We start from the raw sequence: 15,944 nt of genomic DNA on the forward strand, positions 1-15,944 counted from the left end.
ATAAAGCAGAGTAATTTATGAACTATATCCTAATTTATGATGACAATGAGGCCCAACCAACCCCTAACGCACCAGAAATTATTACATGATATTCCAATTTTTCTGGAATAAACCAAATTTAATTTTAAAAAATTGTGATGATTTAGTTGGAGCATAAGTGGAGTGTAATAATTTATCTGTCACAACTTCACTATGTGCATGAGTTACTGAATTTAATTCTCAGATATTGATCTTTGTTGGCATTCAAAGGGCCACACCCTCACCCTGTGGTTCTCAATTTTCCTATACTTTTACTATTTTCTTTGGCCATGTCCTTTCTTCAATCTTTAGTCTCTATCAATATGACAATTATATTATGCACCTTTAAATGTTGCACCCCTTAGTTCCTACCCCCCCTCATGTTCTTCTCCCTCCATCAAACAGTGTCTTTGTTCCAAAGGTTAGTTGCTACCTGCCCTTGCACTTGGTTTTTTTTCCACTGCTAGATTTTTATTTTTTATGGTGTATTAAATTTCAGGCTTCTATGTTCATCATGCAGTAATGATAAATGTTGTGTAGGTAACTTTTTTAGTGAATTTAATTGTCACACCAGAAATTTATAGTCTGAAAATATGCAATATTATCTACATATGAAGTTTTCAAGATCCAAAGCTGAAATTTTTACAATCATAACACTACTTCAGGATATTGAAAATGGATGAATAGCATGTTTGATCAATTGATCTGCAAGATGCTTTAACATATAAATCAACTTCTATTGGCATCCAATTTTTTAGGAAAATTTGCAAACCACTAAGCGTTTAGGACCAAGTTCTTTGAGCATATGAGCTTATTTGTTCTTATATAAAATTTTAAACTTCTGATAGTTCTGAACAATGAAAACTGTGATCAGAACCAGGGTCCTGAAAATAAGTTGAATTTTTATTTCGGGGCAAAGTGGAGAAGCAAATAACGCTGTGACACTTCATGAAATTGATTCTCTTTTCTAGAAAAGTTCGGATTGGATATGAAGCGGAGAATGCTTCTTTGCGAATCCTTTTTCTCATCATATGTATGTTGTTTAATGCAACTCGTGGTTAGAAAAGTACTCATGAATGGTAAATTGGCTACCTCTACATAGATTCTATGTTCTCATTCCCCCTATTTGTTTTATTTATACAGAATTGAGATGTGTGAAGTTCAATGAAGGTCAAGCCTATGTCATTATTTTCTTGATCATCTGATGGCACCTACTGCAAACAAAGTTTCTAGTGGTCCTATTGTGACCCAAAGAACAACACTTTGTAGATCACATGAAAAATATCATTTTTCCTTGTCAACAAGGATCAACAGAGTACAGCTTCCAACACATGAACATTTGAAATATAGAGGTGTCCTCGCTGAGAGACCAACCTTATTCAATGCCCGGTTCATGAATGGAAAATCACTTCATTTAATCTCCAAGAAATCCTCTATATCATGTAAATCAACAGGAACAAATAATATTGAAGAAAAAGAGTGTGTTGCAACTTATGATGATGCTTCTGATTTAACCAGGTAAGAAATTGAAATATAGATGATTAACCACCCACCATATATTATTAATCTAATATGTTACAATTTTATCTGTTGTTTCCTATATCTGAACCAGTACCCCTTAATTATTGTATTTCAATTGCCAAATTAATCTTTCATATCCTTTTGATGATGGCATGTACATTTATCAGAATGAAACTCTTCGGGTTCAGACTTACATATTAGAGATCCTTTCATATCTACAGAATACATATCAAAGATGAGAAAAATGATGACATTCATAATGTTCATGGCCTGGCTGAAGCTTGTAGATTCGTTTATAATGATGCCAAGTTTGTCAATGAAAGAGCTCGCAATGACATTATATTGCTCTTACGGTATTACCAGTAACCTTGTTTTGATCTTATCCTATTTTTGTTTGAAATGTGCTTCCACTACTGCCCATTTTTTCTAACATGTGTTAGAAAATTGTGAACTGGCAAAGAATTCTTTTACTGGAGAACCCTTTGGCAGTCATATTCAATCAATTACCTAATAGGCTATGTTTTAACTGGTCTACATATGTTAGTGATCATGAATGGGAACTACAAAATGGAATATATGTCTCAGTAACTTAAATTATTGGTTCTCGCCTTCTTTTCTATCCCGAGTCATGATGGATGGAAATAACTGCTGAGTATTTGTTTCCTCAGTGGCATAATGAGGCTGGATGCCCGTGCACGCCAAGATGTTGCTTTTCTAGGGACAGAATTTCTCAAGATTGATGGTTAGCTCACTTACCTTGTTTATATAGTGTGTTATTGTACTTTAACATTGCATCACTTCTTTCATCTGATGAAATAAATGTTTTTGTTAGATGTAATAATTGTTTAAATTTTAAAAATACTATACAAGTTTACTGTATTTCTTGGCCTCTGCCCAACAAAAAAGAAAGGAACAGAAAAGTCAATGGATAGAGCAAGTGTATGGAACAAGCATCTTCAGTTTGAAGAAGGGCCATTTTTGGATATTGAAATGCTGATAAGACTAAATAATTCCATTATGGTGATTACTTGTAATTTTATTTTCTCTACTTATGTTATGCTTGGAAGTTGGAACTTTACTTCCTTTGAGGGGAAGGGTTCAATAGGAGCACCTATTTGATGATTTTACTCGTATAGTATACCCCTTTCATTGTTAACTTACATTTTCTTTTATTTTGTTTCATAGCTCGAGCAAGAGAGGATACTGAGAAAATCGACCGTGGTGTCAAAGAAAGAGCCATGCGCCTTAGTCGTATTGCTACCGTCTGTATCATCTAGAATCTTCAAATTTTATGATTGAATGTGAAAGAGTACACATTAGTGGTATATTTCGTGCTGATTTTTGTTTTACTTTTCTTATACTCTGCAGATGTTGAAAGATAAAGCGCAATCCAGATTGAAAAGTGCTGCTGATGAGCATTGGAGTGATGGGGCCTTAGAGGTAAAACATGCTATTCTCTTAGTTTTTATCCAGAAGATATTATAATCGGTTAGTTTTATATTAAATTGGTAGAACAACAACCAATTCTTTATCTCACTAGATGAGGTCAGCCACATGGATATGGTCGGCTGCGTGAATCGAACAACACCATAATGCTATATTATAAATGATCTTGGTAGTGATAGAATTTGCATAATGTAACATTTGTCCTCTATATGCATCTCTCCCTATCATTGTTTACCTACTCACAGATCGTAAGAGATAAAATGATAAAACTATCTAAAAATTAGACATCTGGTTTTTGTCTTCCATTGAAGATTTGTATATTTACTAAACAAAGAATCAAACTCATTGGTGGACATAAATAAATTCGGTTAAACCACTTCACTTTTGGTTTTTTAGTACGTCTTTCCATTTCATCTCTTTCAGATGCTTGAATGGATTATATTTTTTCAGTAAACCCCCTTCTTACTCCTCCGAAGATACAAGAATCATAGTTTTGGTCCTCTAAAAAAATTTGACATTAATTTTGTCCTTGGGTCATGCAAATTGACATAAATCTGGTCGTTAAAAAATCGATATCAATTTAGTTCCTCAGATTTTCACCAATTTAGTCTTTCTACCATAAAAAATTGGCATCGTTTTAGTCCCTAATAAGTTTCTCGACCCACATGCAGAAGAATAATTTTGATATCACCCTGCATGATTGTTTGATTAAATTGATCTCACATTCTCTTGAAAACCAAAATGATGAGACTAGTATCTATTACATTATTCAAAGTACATATGAATAGCCAGTACATACAATACTCCTTTTAACACAAAGTTTGAACTTTCAGGCTGATTTACGTCTTGCTGACTTCCGTGCTAAGCAACGTGCAATGGAAGATGCCCTTATGTCCATGGAGGTATTTTATCTCTCAGAGACTGTTTACTGTGAACAAATTTTTCTTTTAAAAGCTGAATGATCTCAGGTAGCAGGCATTATTCTGCATATAACAAATCTGCTTCGTGATGTATTTCGAAATATCACACATTAATTTTAAGCTCCGACAGTAGATTTTTTATTTCTATTAACTAAACATTGCAGTTAATTAAAAACATCCATGACAGAATGGTGAGCAAGCTGTATAACTTGTAAGTCAAGTAACTTCAAATGCCTGCTTAAGTGCTTATATATATATATAACAAGTTAAGGTCTAAATATTTTCTGATGATGCTGGGGTTCTGTCCTCTGTGCAAAAATAGAGGCTCTCTTTCAGCAAATAATGTAAGAGGTCGTATAATGCTCGAAAAGAATGGAAAAACCACAAATTCCTTTCTTGGGGATGTGACCACAGAACGAATTTCTGCTCTTCAGGTCTTTCTTCTTTCCAGTTTACTTTTTTACTTCTGTTCACATATAAATCAATCGAATCAGGAACATATCAATAGTATTAAAAGAATTTAAGGTGTACAGGAAGCTTACTGGAGTATGGCATCAGCACTTTCTGAAGCAGATGGAATTGATTACACTGATCCTGAAGAGGTTTGATTCTCCATTTTGTTTTGTTTCTGTCTGATCTTAGCACCAATTAAATATTGATATTACCTATTTTTTTTATCGAGAGAAGCTTGAATTGTTGATCGCAACTCTAATCGACCTTGATGCAATGGATGGCAAACAAAGTGTATCTTTGTTGGCAGAATGTTCTAGTTCTCCAGATGTCAGTACTCGGTAAGTTTCCCATGATATTAAAAGTGAAGAGCCATATTTTTTCATTGAATCAAATTCTCTGCTTATTTTAAAATTTCTGGCAATAATGTATCTAGCAGGGAAGGTATTTTGTAAACTGCAATGTGGCATGATGAGCAATAGAGTGGTTGGTTCCATGATTTACACTTGCATTCTTCTTATTGATATATTTCATCACTGTCATAAAATTACAACTTTCTTAAGTACTGAAAATAAAAGTTTCCTTGACACTAAGGTTATGCAATATTGAATTTGTTAATTGTGTACTATTGTAGCCGTACTAAAAAAAGTTTAGTTAATGATGCAAAGCTTCAGCTTATTATTTTACTTCTAAAGAAATATATGGTAATACCATGGAAAGAGGCTACCAAGGGGGCAAAAATAAAAGTACCAAGTATGAACGCAAACCTTGACCTATTTCCATCCCTTGTTTACTTTCGCTTTCTGTCTTTCCTGCGTGTGCTTATGTTTCTAGTCGAGCTTTAGCTAACGCATTGGCAGCAGCACCATCCATGTGGACTCTCGGAAATGCAGGGATGGGAGCGTTACAGGTCGGCAGTTATAATTAATATAAGAAAAAAATCTGGCATGTAATATAATTTCATTTTTTTCCATTCGGCAAAATTGATGCATTTGATTCTTGTCACAGAGACTGGCAGAAGATAGCAACCCAGCCATTGCCTCTGCCGCATCCAAAGCTATTTATGAACTGAAAAAACAGTGGGAAATAGAAGAGGGTGATAGCTGGAGGTTTATGATGGATGTAAACACCATGGAAGAAAAACAAAGCAGAGAATCTGGTAATGAGGAAGATACCAAGTGAGAAATATTTGTAACTTTATACTGTACAGTATAGATGCCTCATGAGGATTCTAAATAGTATAGGATTAACCCACACAATCACTAGTAAGTGATTGCTGCTAGTGTAAGATGGAACATGTTGGTGGTTTGCATCATAAAAATGCAAAGCTTCCCTCATATTCATAGCCCATAGATGCATATTTATGACTATGCACATAATGTTTGTATGTAAGAACTTTCCATACTCTACATATATTTCACATATGCATATTTGTAATTATGAGTATGTAAAATGTCTGCATAAGAGGGGTTTGAAGAGTTGCAGTGCAGGTATCAAGGTTCTTTGTGCATTGCACGTGCATGTAATATAGTAATTTCTTATCTTGATGTTGGATTATTTATATACTATTAGTCAATATGATTCTGGAATAATACACTCTCTTGTTGAAATATATGCTTTTGTTTTGCCTTTCTTTTTTGGGTTTGATTAGATATGTTTATAGCATCTTTGCTTTGGCACCAAAAGCAACAAAACTAGAATATTGAACCTAAAGAAAATTGTTAATACGGTCAGTGCCTTGAGTTGGAAGGATGCCTCAGTCATAACGTATCATTTTGGCTGATAGAGCAACTATATCGACATGGTAGTGAACACTGGATTAATGTCCTCATCACCCACCTTTAGTTCCATTAAATAAGTTACCCGTTGGTAGACTTTGATTTAATTATTGAGAATAAAGTATATCCTTGTACATGAGATAACGTATCTCCTCAAACCAATAAAAGTATGTATGATATATGTACTGTTTTGTTTAGTTTTAAAAATAATTTTATAGAAAATGATTAAATAAGAATGACCGGAGGAGATAATCTATCTTCTTAGACGTAAGATATTTTATTCTCTTCATTATTTCATTTACCATCTCTTTAGAACTTTTGAAAAAGTTGAGAGCTAAAAAGCAAAAGCTGGAGGTAACACCATGATCCCACATTACATTATTTCAATCTTCATGGCTCTTAAATAACAGTTTTTATTCAATTCCTTCCCTCCATTCAGCTCACTTTTTCTTCTTTTTTTTTATCCTTCTCATCATGCTAACCACTATTCACACCTTTGTTCCATCATTCCCACCTTCCACTTTAAATTTTTCAATAACAGAATCCCAAGTCACCCACAATTCCTTATTACTTACGCTTAAACCCATGCATGCTATGGGATTCAATTCCTTTTTTTTTCATTTCTTTATTCAGTAATATTATCATTATGATCAAGTAGGTATAATTATTGACAATTTATAATTATGAAATTCATAGTTAATTTATAACTTATAGTCATTATTAAAAGCAATTCAGGTTATGTTTAGAAATATTTTAATGCAATTAATGTCCTTTTGTTTTTATTTCCTTTATAAATATATGAAATACAACTAGTCAATAGTTTTTGTATTTTTAAATATTCTAAATGCGTAAAAAATATGGGATGACATACCATGTGGCATGTCTATATTTCCTGAAAGCTTGGAAGTGTTGAGGAATTTTCTCCTTTGAGAAAAATGTGGATGAAGATAGAAGATTCACATTTATATATAGTAGATATAAGTACAAAATTACTACTATAAAGTTTTATTTCTAGAAAGTTACTTAATACTGAGATGACAACATGCTCAATTTTAATGTATAGGAACAAGCATGTTATACTCTCATTTTGCATGCGCTTGTTACCTTATGAAGTATTTCAACTGTATTAAAACAGCAATACTAAGTATGTTTTCATTTTGAAGCATAAATGGGAACACAATATGCTGCCACAGATGGAAAAAAGTGTACATGCAACAATCATTAACAGGCAATTATCATGTTGGGTTGTGCATAAAACAACCATAGATAATAAATATTATGATCATGAGTGTCACTGCTGAGATCCACTTTATCCAATATATTACTGATACAGTGACTGAATCACTTGCACGTTTCTCAGTTTCTGTTTCTTTTGTTTTGTAGAATTTGAGAAACATATATTTTTCTTCTGAATCTGTTTTGTACTATTTTTTTAACTCTTGACCTCTTTCCTTCTCTTCCTCTTTCACAATTTCTCTTATTCCCTTACTCTGTCACACACAATTTCACACAAGAACACCAAAATTTGGAAAGTGGAAACAAACATCAATGGCTGGCAACAAGTTTGCAACCATGTTGCATAGAAGCACCAACAAAATGGTTGTGAATATAGTGTATGCAGTTCTTGAATGGGTCTTGATAGTCCTCCTTCTTCTGAACTCTATGTTCAGTTATCTTATCACCAAATTCGCCAAATCAGTTGGACTCAAACCACCATGTCTTTGGTGTTCAAGGGTTGATCATGTCTTGCAGCCAAGAGAGAGCACAAATTTGCACAAGGATCTGGTCTGTGAGACTCATGCAGCTGAGATTTCAAGGCTTGGTTACTGCTCAAATCATCAAAGACTCACAGAGACACAAAGCATGTGTGTGGATTGCTTGACCTCTACGCCAAATCATGGTGAAAATGAGAATATAAAGAGGTGCAGTTGCTGCAATGAGAGTATGAGCAGGAAGCTTTACCCTACTTATTTGCTAATGAAGCCTTCTTGGGAGCGCAGTTATAATTAATATAAGAAAAAAATCTGGCATGTAATATAATTTCATTTTTTTCCATTCGGCAAAATTGATGCATTTGATTCTTGTCACAGAGACTGGCAGAAGATAGCAACCCAGCCATTGCCTCTGCCGCATCCAAAGCTATTTATGAACTGAAAAAACAGTGGGAAATAGAAGAGGGTGATAGCTGGAGGTTTATGATGGATGTAAACACCATGGAAGAAAAACAAAGCAGAGAATCTGGTAATGAGGAAGATACCAAGTGAGAAATATTTGTAACTTTATACTGTACAGTATAGATGCCTCATGAGGATTCTAAATAGTATAGGATTAACCCACACAATCACTAGTAAGTGATTGCTGCTAGTGTAAGATGGAACATGTTGGTGGTTTGCATCATAAAAATGCAAAGCTTCCCTCATATTCATAGCCCATAGATGCATATTTATGACTATGCACATAATGTTTGTATGTAAGAACTTTCCATACTCTACATATATTTCACATATGCATATTTGTAATTATGAGTATGTAAAATGTCTGCATAAGAGGGGTTTGAAGAGTTGCAGTGCAGGTATCAAGGTTCTTTGTGCATTGCACGTGCATGTAATATAGTAATTTCTTATCTTGATGTTGGATTATTTATATACTATTAGTCAATATGATTCTGGAATAATACACTCTCTTGTTGAAATATATGCTTTTGTTTTGCCTTTCTTTTTTGGGTTTGATTAGATATGTTTATAGCATCTTTGCTTTGGCACCAAAAGCAACAAAACTAGAATATTGAACCTAAAGAAAATTGTTAATACGGTCAGTGCCTTGAGTTGGAAGGATGCCTCAGTCATAACGTATCATTTTGGCTGATAGAGCAACTATATCGACATGGTAGTGAACACTGGATTAATGTCCTCATCACCCACCTTTAGTTCCATTAAATAAGTTACCCGTTGGTAGACTTTGATTTAATTATTGAGAATAAAGTATATCCTTGTACATGAGATAACGTATCTCCTCAAACCAATAAAAGTATGTATGATATATGTACTGTTTTGTTTAGTTTTAAAAATAATTTTATAGAAAATGATTAAATAAGAATGACCGGAGGAGATAATCTATCTTCTTAGACGTAAGATATTTTATTCTCTTCATTATTTCATTTACCATCTCTTTAGAACTTTTGAAAAAGTTGAGAGCTAAAAAGCAAAAGCTGGAGGTAACACCATGATCCCACATTACATTATTTCAATCTTCATGGCTCTTAAATAACAGTTTTTATTCAATTCCTTCCCTCCATTCAGCTCACTTTTTCTTCTTTTTTTTTATCCTTCTCATCATGCTAACCACTATTCACACCTTTGTTCCATCATTCCCACCTTCCACTTTAAATTTTTCAATAACAGAATCCCAAGTCACCCACAATTCCTTATTACTTACGCTTAAACCCATGCATGCTATGGGATTCAATTCCTTTTTTTTTCATTTCTTTATTCAGTAATATTATCATTATGATCAAGTAGGTATAATTATTGACAATTTATAATTATGAAATTCATAGTTAATTTATAACTTATAGTCATTATTAAAAGCAATTCAGGTTATGTTTAGAAATATTTTAATGCAATTAATGTCCTTTTGTTTTTATTTCCTTTATAAATATATGAAATACAACTAGTCAATAGTTTTTGTATTTTTAAATATTCTAAATGCGTAAAAAATATGGGATGACATACCATGTGGCATGTCTATATTTCCTGAAAGCTTGGAAGTGTTGAGGAATTTTCTCCTTTGAGAAAAATGTGGATGAAGATAGAAGATTCACATTTATATATAGTAGATATAAGTACAAAATTACTACTATAAAGTTTTATTTCTAGAAAGTTACTTAATACTGAGATGACAACATGCTCAATTTTAATGTATAGGAACAAGCATGTTATACTCTCATTTTGCATGCGCTTGTTACCTTATGAAGTATTTCAACTGTATTAAAACAGCAATACTAAGTATGTTTTCATTTTGAAGCATAAATGGGAACACAATATGCTGCCACAGATGGAAAAAAGTGTACATGCAACAATCATTAACAGGCAATTATCATGTTGGGTTGTGCATAAAACAACCATAGATAATAAATATTATGATCATGAGTGTCACTGCTGAGATCCACTTTATCCAATATATTACTGATACAGTGACTGAATCACTTGCACGTTTCTCAGTTTCTGTTTCTTTTGTTTTGTAGAATTTGAGAAACATATATTTTTCTTCTGAATCTGTTTTGTACTATTTTTTTAACTCTTGACCTCTTTCCTTCTCTTCCTCTTTCACAATTTCTCTTATTCCCTTACTCTGTCACACACAATTTCACACAAGAACACCAAAATTTGGAAAGTGGAAACAAACATCAATGGCTGGCAACAAGTTTGCAACCATGTTGCATAGAAGCACCAACAAAATGGTTGTGAATATAGTGTATGCAGTTCTTGAATGGGTCTTGATAGTCCTCCTTCTTCTGAACTCTATGTTCAGTTATCTTATCACCAAATTCGCCAAATCAGTTGGACTCAAACCACCATGTCTTTGGTGTTCAAGGGTTGATCATGTCTTGCAGCCAAGAGAGAGCACAAATTTGCACAAGGATCTGGTCTGTGAGACTCATGCAGCTGAGATTTCAAGGCTTGGTTACTGCTCAAATCATCAAAGACTCACAGAGACACAAAGCATGTGTGTGGATTGCTTGACCTCTACGCCAAATCATGGTGAAAATGAGAATATAAAGAGGTGCAGTTGCTGCAATGAGAGTATGAGCAGGAAGCTTTACCCTACTTATTTGCTAATGAAGCCTTCTTGGGAGCATGAGAATTTTACAAGCAAAGGGTCCCTAATTGTAGAATCAATAGATGATGAAAAAGAAGGTGATAGAGATCTCGAGTTTGAAAGGAAAAATGGAGAAGATCATGATCATGATCATCATATATTTTTTGATATTGAGAGTTTTATCCTCAGAGAGGTGGCAGAGGATCGTTCAAGTTCTTTCTCAAACTTCCACTCTGATGAAAAAGATGCAGAAAAAGAAGACCTTATCATCACAGAACTGAATCAAAGTGATGCCGACAATTTTATTCATCAATTTACTGATACTTCCATGATGCAGGCTTCATTCTTGGAAGATAGATCACTTGAAGTCATCAATATGCACTTTGAGCATTATGTAACTTGTGATACTCAACGCTTGATACCTGTCAAGTTAATAGACTCTATTACCTCTGAGCATTTTGAATCATCATTCAAATTAGATGAGGATCTCGGGGAGATGGAGCAAAAGGTTAAGAGTTTTGCTACTGAGTCACCGATTGAAGCACAATTAATTATCTTGGAAGGGGCATCATTGCTCACAATGGATAACAGTGCCAATAAAATAAGCTCGAGAGAACTTGAAAGCTTGGATACAGGTATGACAGGCTTAGAGAATTTTATAGTATTGGATTTTGAAGAGTTAAAACAGGATTCAGTAGTTGAGGTGCAGCCACAAAGGATTACTACTGATGAAGCTCAAACTTCGCCGAATAAAGACAACGATGTTGACACAGCCACAAAAGAACCAGATAATAGACAAGGTAAAAGAAAATGCATGTTTTGTAGAATTGCTGAAACTTCATCTATTATTTCTTTTTATTGGATTTGGCACATGAAAACAAAAGGCATAGTATGATCTTAATAAGTATATTGTGACTATAAAAATCACATATTTCTATAATGCAGTTGATTTGCCTCTATCTCAAGAACCAGTCTGCTCTTATGAATGCTTACAAGAAGATGAATCTTCATCAAGTGATGATGATGCTGAAGTCCAAAACGCCTTTGATGAATTCATTGCTCTGAATAATCTAAGTAGGTCTGAAAGTTTATCCAATGGTGACAACAATGGAGATGTAGCCATTGAAGAGCCAAATAGTACAACACGAGGTACGAGTGCAGGATTTGTAGAACTTTTGAAACTTTAACTACTCACATTTGTGTTGCTAATGCTTCCTGTTATGTCCTCTCATCAAACTAAAAAGGAATAGTATGCTTCTGATGCATGATTTGTAGAACTTTTGAAATTTTAACTATTCCCATTTGTGTTGCTTATATGAGTGCATAGACGAAGATGAATCTTCAACAAGTGATGATGATGATACTGAAGTTCAAAATGTCTTTGATGAATTCATTGCTCAGAATAATCTTAATAAGTCTCAAGGTACAAAGAAGTACATGGATTACCAGAGTTAATACTATCCCTTTACGAATGTTTCATACTTCCTAGTCATCTAGTTCATTAATAGGGATCAGAATGTGTAGCTAGAATTGGTCAGCATGATATTTAGACATTTATGACTTCAATTGAAGGAATTTTTTTTGCTCAAACAGGCAATTGGCCTCCTTCTGAAGAACCAGCTAGATCACTTGAGTGCATATCAAAAGATCAATCTTCAACAAGTGAGGGTGATACTGAAGATCTCGTTGCCTCTGATAAACTTATTTCCCAGAATAGCCTCTGTAAGTTGTACATTTTGTATGTTATTCTTGTCAATTTGTGAAGCACATAATTCTAGAAAAAAATGCAAATACTTCCTTTCTTTTACGATACCTGTCGATTGTAACTGTAATTGAACTGCAACAATGCAGGTCAAGATAAAACAGATATAAACAACAACGAATACACTGAAATGATTGAGAAAACAACTTCTGTCGCAGAAGACAAACTTCCTGAAACCCCTAGTTCTTTTGATGGCCTGCATTACCTACAAAAGAAATTGAACCTCTTTGAGAAAAGAGAATTAGGAGGTGAGGATTCTCTGGATGGAAGTGTTGCAAGTGAGTTAGAATGTGGTGATCCAGTATTAACAATTGACCGGCTAAAAACAGCATTAAAAGCCGAACAAAGGGTTCTAAGCACTACATATCAAGAACTAGAAGACGAGAGAAGTGCCTCCGCAGTAGCTACAAACCAGACGATGGCAATGATTACGAGGCTGCAGGAAGAAAAGGCAGCAATGCAGATGGAAGCATTGCAGTACCAGAGAATGATGGAAGAGCAAGCAGAATATGATCAGGAGGCTTTACAGCTTTTGAATGAGTTAATGGTGAAAAGAGAGAAAGAGAAGCAAGAACTCGAGATGGAACTGGAAGAGTACCGGCTAAAGGTTATGGATTATGAAGCAAAAGAGAGAGTAAGAGTGTTAAAAAGAATGAAGGATGGAAGTGTAAGAAGTAAAGACTCATGTTCTTGTTCTTGCAGCAATGTGGACTACACTGATGATCATGAGATATCTATTGATCTTAACCACGAAACAAGGGACAAAGATAATTGCTATGAAGAAAATGGCCACAACAATGCAACTTTTGATCCGGTTTCCAATTTGGAGGATATGACACTGGACTGTGTAAAGCATATAAGTGTTCTTGATAATTCATTCACAGAATTCGAGGAAGAGAGGGCGTCCATTCTATATCAGCTCAAAGCATTGGAGGAAAAGATTATTAGCATGGAAGATAATGATGAATTTCTTGAAGACGTAAACCTGATTGAGCATTCATCAGCATATGATGAAAAAAACTTGGATGACAAGTGCAATTTTAGAAGTCCAGAGGAAAATAAATATTCTAATGAATTTTCAGATGATAAACACTCTCCAAGAAGAACAATGGGATCCCTTGCAAAGAGGCTGCTGCCATATTTAGATGCAGCCGACAACGAGACTAAGGAAGAAGAAGCATATTCATTTGACATACGATTGAGACCTGAATCAGTTGATATTCAAAACTCAGTTCCAATACTTGAAATGGAAAACATGAAGGTATCAATTGAAGAAGAAGTTGATCGCGTTTATGAGAGGTTACAAGCTCTTGAAACAGATAGGGAGTTTCTAAAGCACTGTTTAGGATCAATGCAGAATGGAGACAAAGGAGTGGACCTGCTTCAAGAAATCTTGCAACATCTTCGTGATCTTAAGACCGTGGAACACTGCATGAAGAACTCGGGTAATTATCCGCTGGAGTGAGGTTGCATTAAACAACAAGGCTTATATATAGGCATGAGGTATGTATTTTATATAGAAATTCATTCTAGTTACTAAGCAACAATGTTCCAAAATACTGAAATGTTTCACATGTTCTCTAAATGCAGATTGTTATTGGAGGTGATTATGATGCATATGCACATTTGGGATTCAAGGAGGGTAGAAAATTTTCCCCAAGGAGGGAGGGATTTATGTAAGTTGAAGTCTGTCCATATTTAAGGTGTCAGTTTGGGCTACCTACAAAAATTGTGTGCAGCCAAAATTTTGCAAGTTCTCTTCAAAGTTGCAATATGAGAGACCATTTTGTCTCCTTACCTCACTACATAAGTTAAGCCATTATGGGATTTAAGAAAAGTACTTAATACATCAAATTTGGTTAATTTTACCTTTTATTTCCTTATCCTTTGTTAGGTGGGTGAGGAAAAGTAGAGAAGTTGGAAACCTCACAGCATAGTCATGGGTCCATCATCAAGTGTAATATGTATCTATTTGTTAGTTACAGTTGTGTATGGTAAACAGTGTTTCACAGTTGCTTTCTGATATAAGCTCTACTTTTATAGAATAATTGCTTTCAAAATTTGACTATCTATGATGGACAGTAAAAATTGAGGAAATAATTTTTTTCATGACATGATCATAAGTTCATCACAATAACCTTCTAGTTTTGTCATACTTCAGTTTATTTTTACCCTAAAGTCCAAGATAAAAACTTAAATTGTTTTACACCAGGCTTACTAGTTTTAAAGACAGAGCTAGTATCACTTGAGAAACAAGCACTTTGACAACAACTTTATGTTTTTCACTCCGCTTTAACTCCATTGTTCAGTGAAGAAGCTATAAATTTTGGAGAGTAAGGGCAAGAACAAGATTAATGTCTGCTTTTTTCATGTGTGAAAAAAATAATGTCATAATGAAAGTATTCATTCATCAACATGATGGAAGCAAAATTTGAAGACAGAGAAATTAAAATGACAAATTACCACTAAAATAATAAAAATGGAACTCTTACCTTATTGTTTACCCTCCTTTTCATTTTATATGATTCAAAACTAATTAAACGTTTGCAGGAAGCTGTTGGTCTACGTCCCAGTAGATCCGAGTAAAATGTTAAGGATTAGATTTCTCTGAGAGAAAAAGGCAATCATATCCCTAAAAAAAATTAGTTTTTTTTAAAATATACTTTATAATACAAAAAAACTAAATTAAACATTTTGTCTTATCTCAAATTATTTCCTTTAAGATAGAATTACACATTTCTGCTGCTAAATTTATTATGAGAATGAAGTATCTCTTGATACATGTGTCATGTTTCATCATGTTTATCTCCTGATACGAGGAGATATATTATTATCCTTTATTATTCATTTACTTTATCTTAATTGGACAACAACAAAGTCACAACTTTCAAAATCAAACATGTCTCCTCAATTCTTCTTCTCTCTACTCGTGACTTCAACATGGATAACAATATGGGGAAAAAAGGACTGTGTCGTTGTTCTAGATGTGGTTAATGATAAGCACAACTATTATCTAATAAAAATACAAAATGTTTTTTTGAAAGGAATAATACAAAATGTTTTTTTGAAAGGAATGATACAAAATGTTTATTCAAACAAAAATATTGAGGGGTGTATATGAATTTATTTTCAATTCTCTTAAAATCAAAATAGTTTAAATATATTTTTGGTACTGAAAATTTTATTGAATTTAAAGCTGACAATCTAACTTTTTAATTTTTTATTTCTAAT

At 33.8% G+C, this 15,944-nt stretch overlaps 2 protein-coding genes and 1 long non-coding RNA gene across 6 annotated transcripts; 2 read left to right on the forward strand and 1 right to left on the reverse strand.

Moving 5' to 3' along the window:
• Nucleotides 141-5,839, forward strand: LOC109361161. Of its 3 annotated transcripts, XM_019606505.1 has the most exons (14): nucleotides 143-439; nucleotides 1,162-1,355; nucleotides 1,416-1,536; nucleotides 1,761-1,892; nucleotides 2,208-2,281; nucleotides 2,725-2,801; nucleotides 2,908-2,979; nucleotides 3,819-3,887; nucleotides 4,070-4,116; nucleotides 4,210-4,339; nucleotides 4,439-4,507; nucleotides 4,593-4,696; nucleotides 5,190-5,265; nucleotides 5,364-5,839. In XM_019606505.1, the coding sequence occupies exons 2-14, from the start codon at nucleotides 1,223-1,225 to the stop codon at nucleotides 5,535-5,537; spliced, it is 1,278 nt and encodes a 425-aa protein (XP_019462050.1). In that variant the 5' UTR covers nucleotides 143-439; nucleotides 1,162-1,222; the 3' UTR covers nucleotides 5,538-5,839. The 3 variants fall into 3 exon arrangements, with proteins under 3 accessions (XP_019462049.1, XP_019462050.1, XP_019462048.1); XM_019606504.1 differs by having other exon boundaries at nucleotides 141-439; nucleotides 1,162-1,536; nucleotides 4,228-4,339; XM_019606503.1 differs by having other exon boundaries at nucleotides 1,162-1,536.
• LOC109361162 lies at nucleotides 3,699-5,208 on the reverse strand. Its single transcript, XR_002109271.1, has 3 exons — nucleotides 5,129-5,208; nucleotides 3,785-3,788; nucleotides 3,699-3,711 (listed from the first exon to the last, which is right to left on the reverse strand). It is a non-coding gene; the product is annotated as an uncharacterized LOC109361162 (long non-coding RNA).
• Nucleotides 10,114-14,194, forward strand: LOC109361266 (myosin-binding protein 3-like). Of its 2 annotated transcripts, none has more exons than XM_019606664.1 (3): nucleotides 10,114-11,751; nucleotides 11,897-12,100; nucleotides 12,803-14,194. In XM_019606664.1, exons 1-3 carry the CDS (start codon nucleotides 10,542-10,544, stop codon nucleotides 14,176-14,178), a joined length of 2,790 nt encoding a protein of 929 aa, XP_019462209.1. In that variant the 5' UTR covers nucleotides 10,114-10,541; the 3' UTR covers nucleotides 14,179-14,194. The 2 variants fall into 2 exon arrangements, with proteins under 2 accessions (XP_019462209.1, XP_019462210.1); XM_019606665.1 differs by having other exon boundaries at nucleotides 11,951-12,100.

Source organism: Lupinus angustifolius, chromosome LG11 (genome assembly GCF_001865875.1).
Source record: "Lupinus angustifolius cultivar Tanjil chromosome LG11, LupAngTanjil_v1.0, whole genome shotgun sequence".
NCBI classification, from domain to species: domain Eukaryota; kingdom Viridiplantae; phylum Streptophyta; class Magnoliopsida; order Fabales; family Fabaceae; genus Lupinus; species Lupinus angustifolius.

Excerpts from the sequence above, each read along its gene's own strand:
- LOC109361161 (XM_019606503.1), top strand. The coding sequence starts at position 1,223 with ATGGCACCTACTGCAAACAAAGTTTCTAGTGGTCCTATTGTGACCCAA. Across the intron at positions 1,893-2,207 it reads GACATTATATTGCTCTTACG|TGGCATAATGAGGCTGGATG; the intron begins GTATTACCAGTA and ends TTGTTTCCTCAG. Across the intron at positions 2,282-2,724 it reads AGAATTTCTCAAGATTGATG|CTCGAGCAAGAGAGGATACT; the intron begins GTTAGCTCACTT and ends TTTGTTTCATAG.
- LOC109361266 (XM_019606664.1), top strand. The coding sequence starts at position 10,542 with ATGGCTGGCAACAAGTTTGCAACCATGTTGCATAGAAGCACCAACAAA. Across the intron at positions 11,752-11,896 it reads AGAACCAGATAATAGACAAG|TTGATTTGCCTCTATCTCAA; the intron begins GTAAAAGAAAAT and ends TCTATAATGCAG. Across the intron at positions 12,101-12,802 it reads GCCAAATAGTACAACACGAG|GTCAAGATAAAACAGATATA; the intron begins GTACGAGTGCAG and ends GCAACAATGCAG.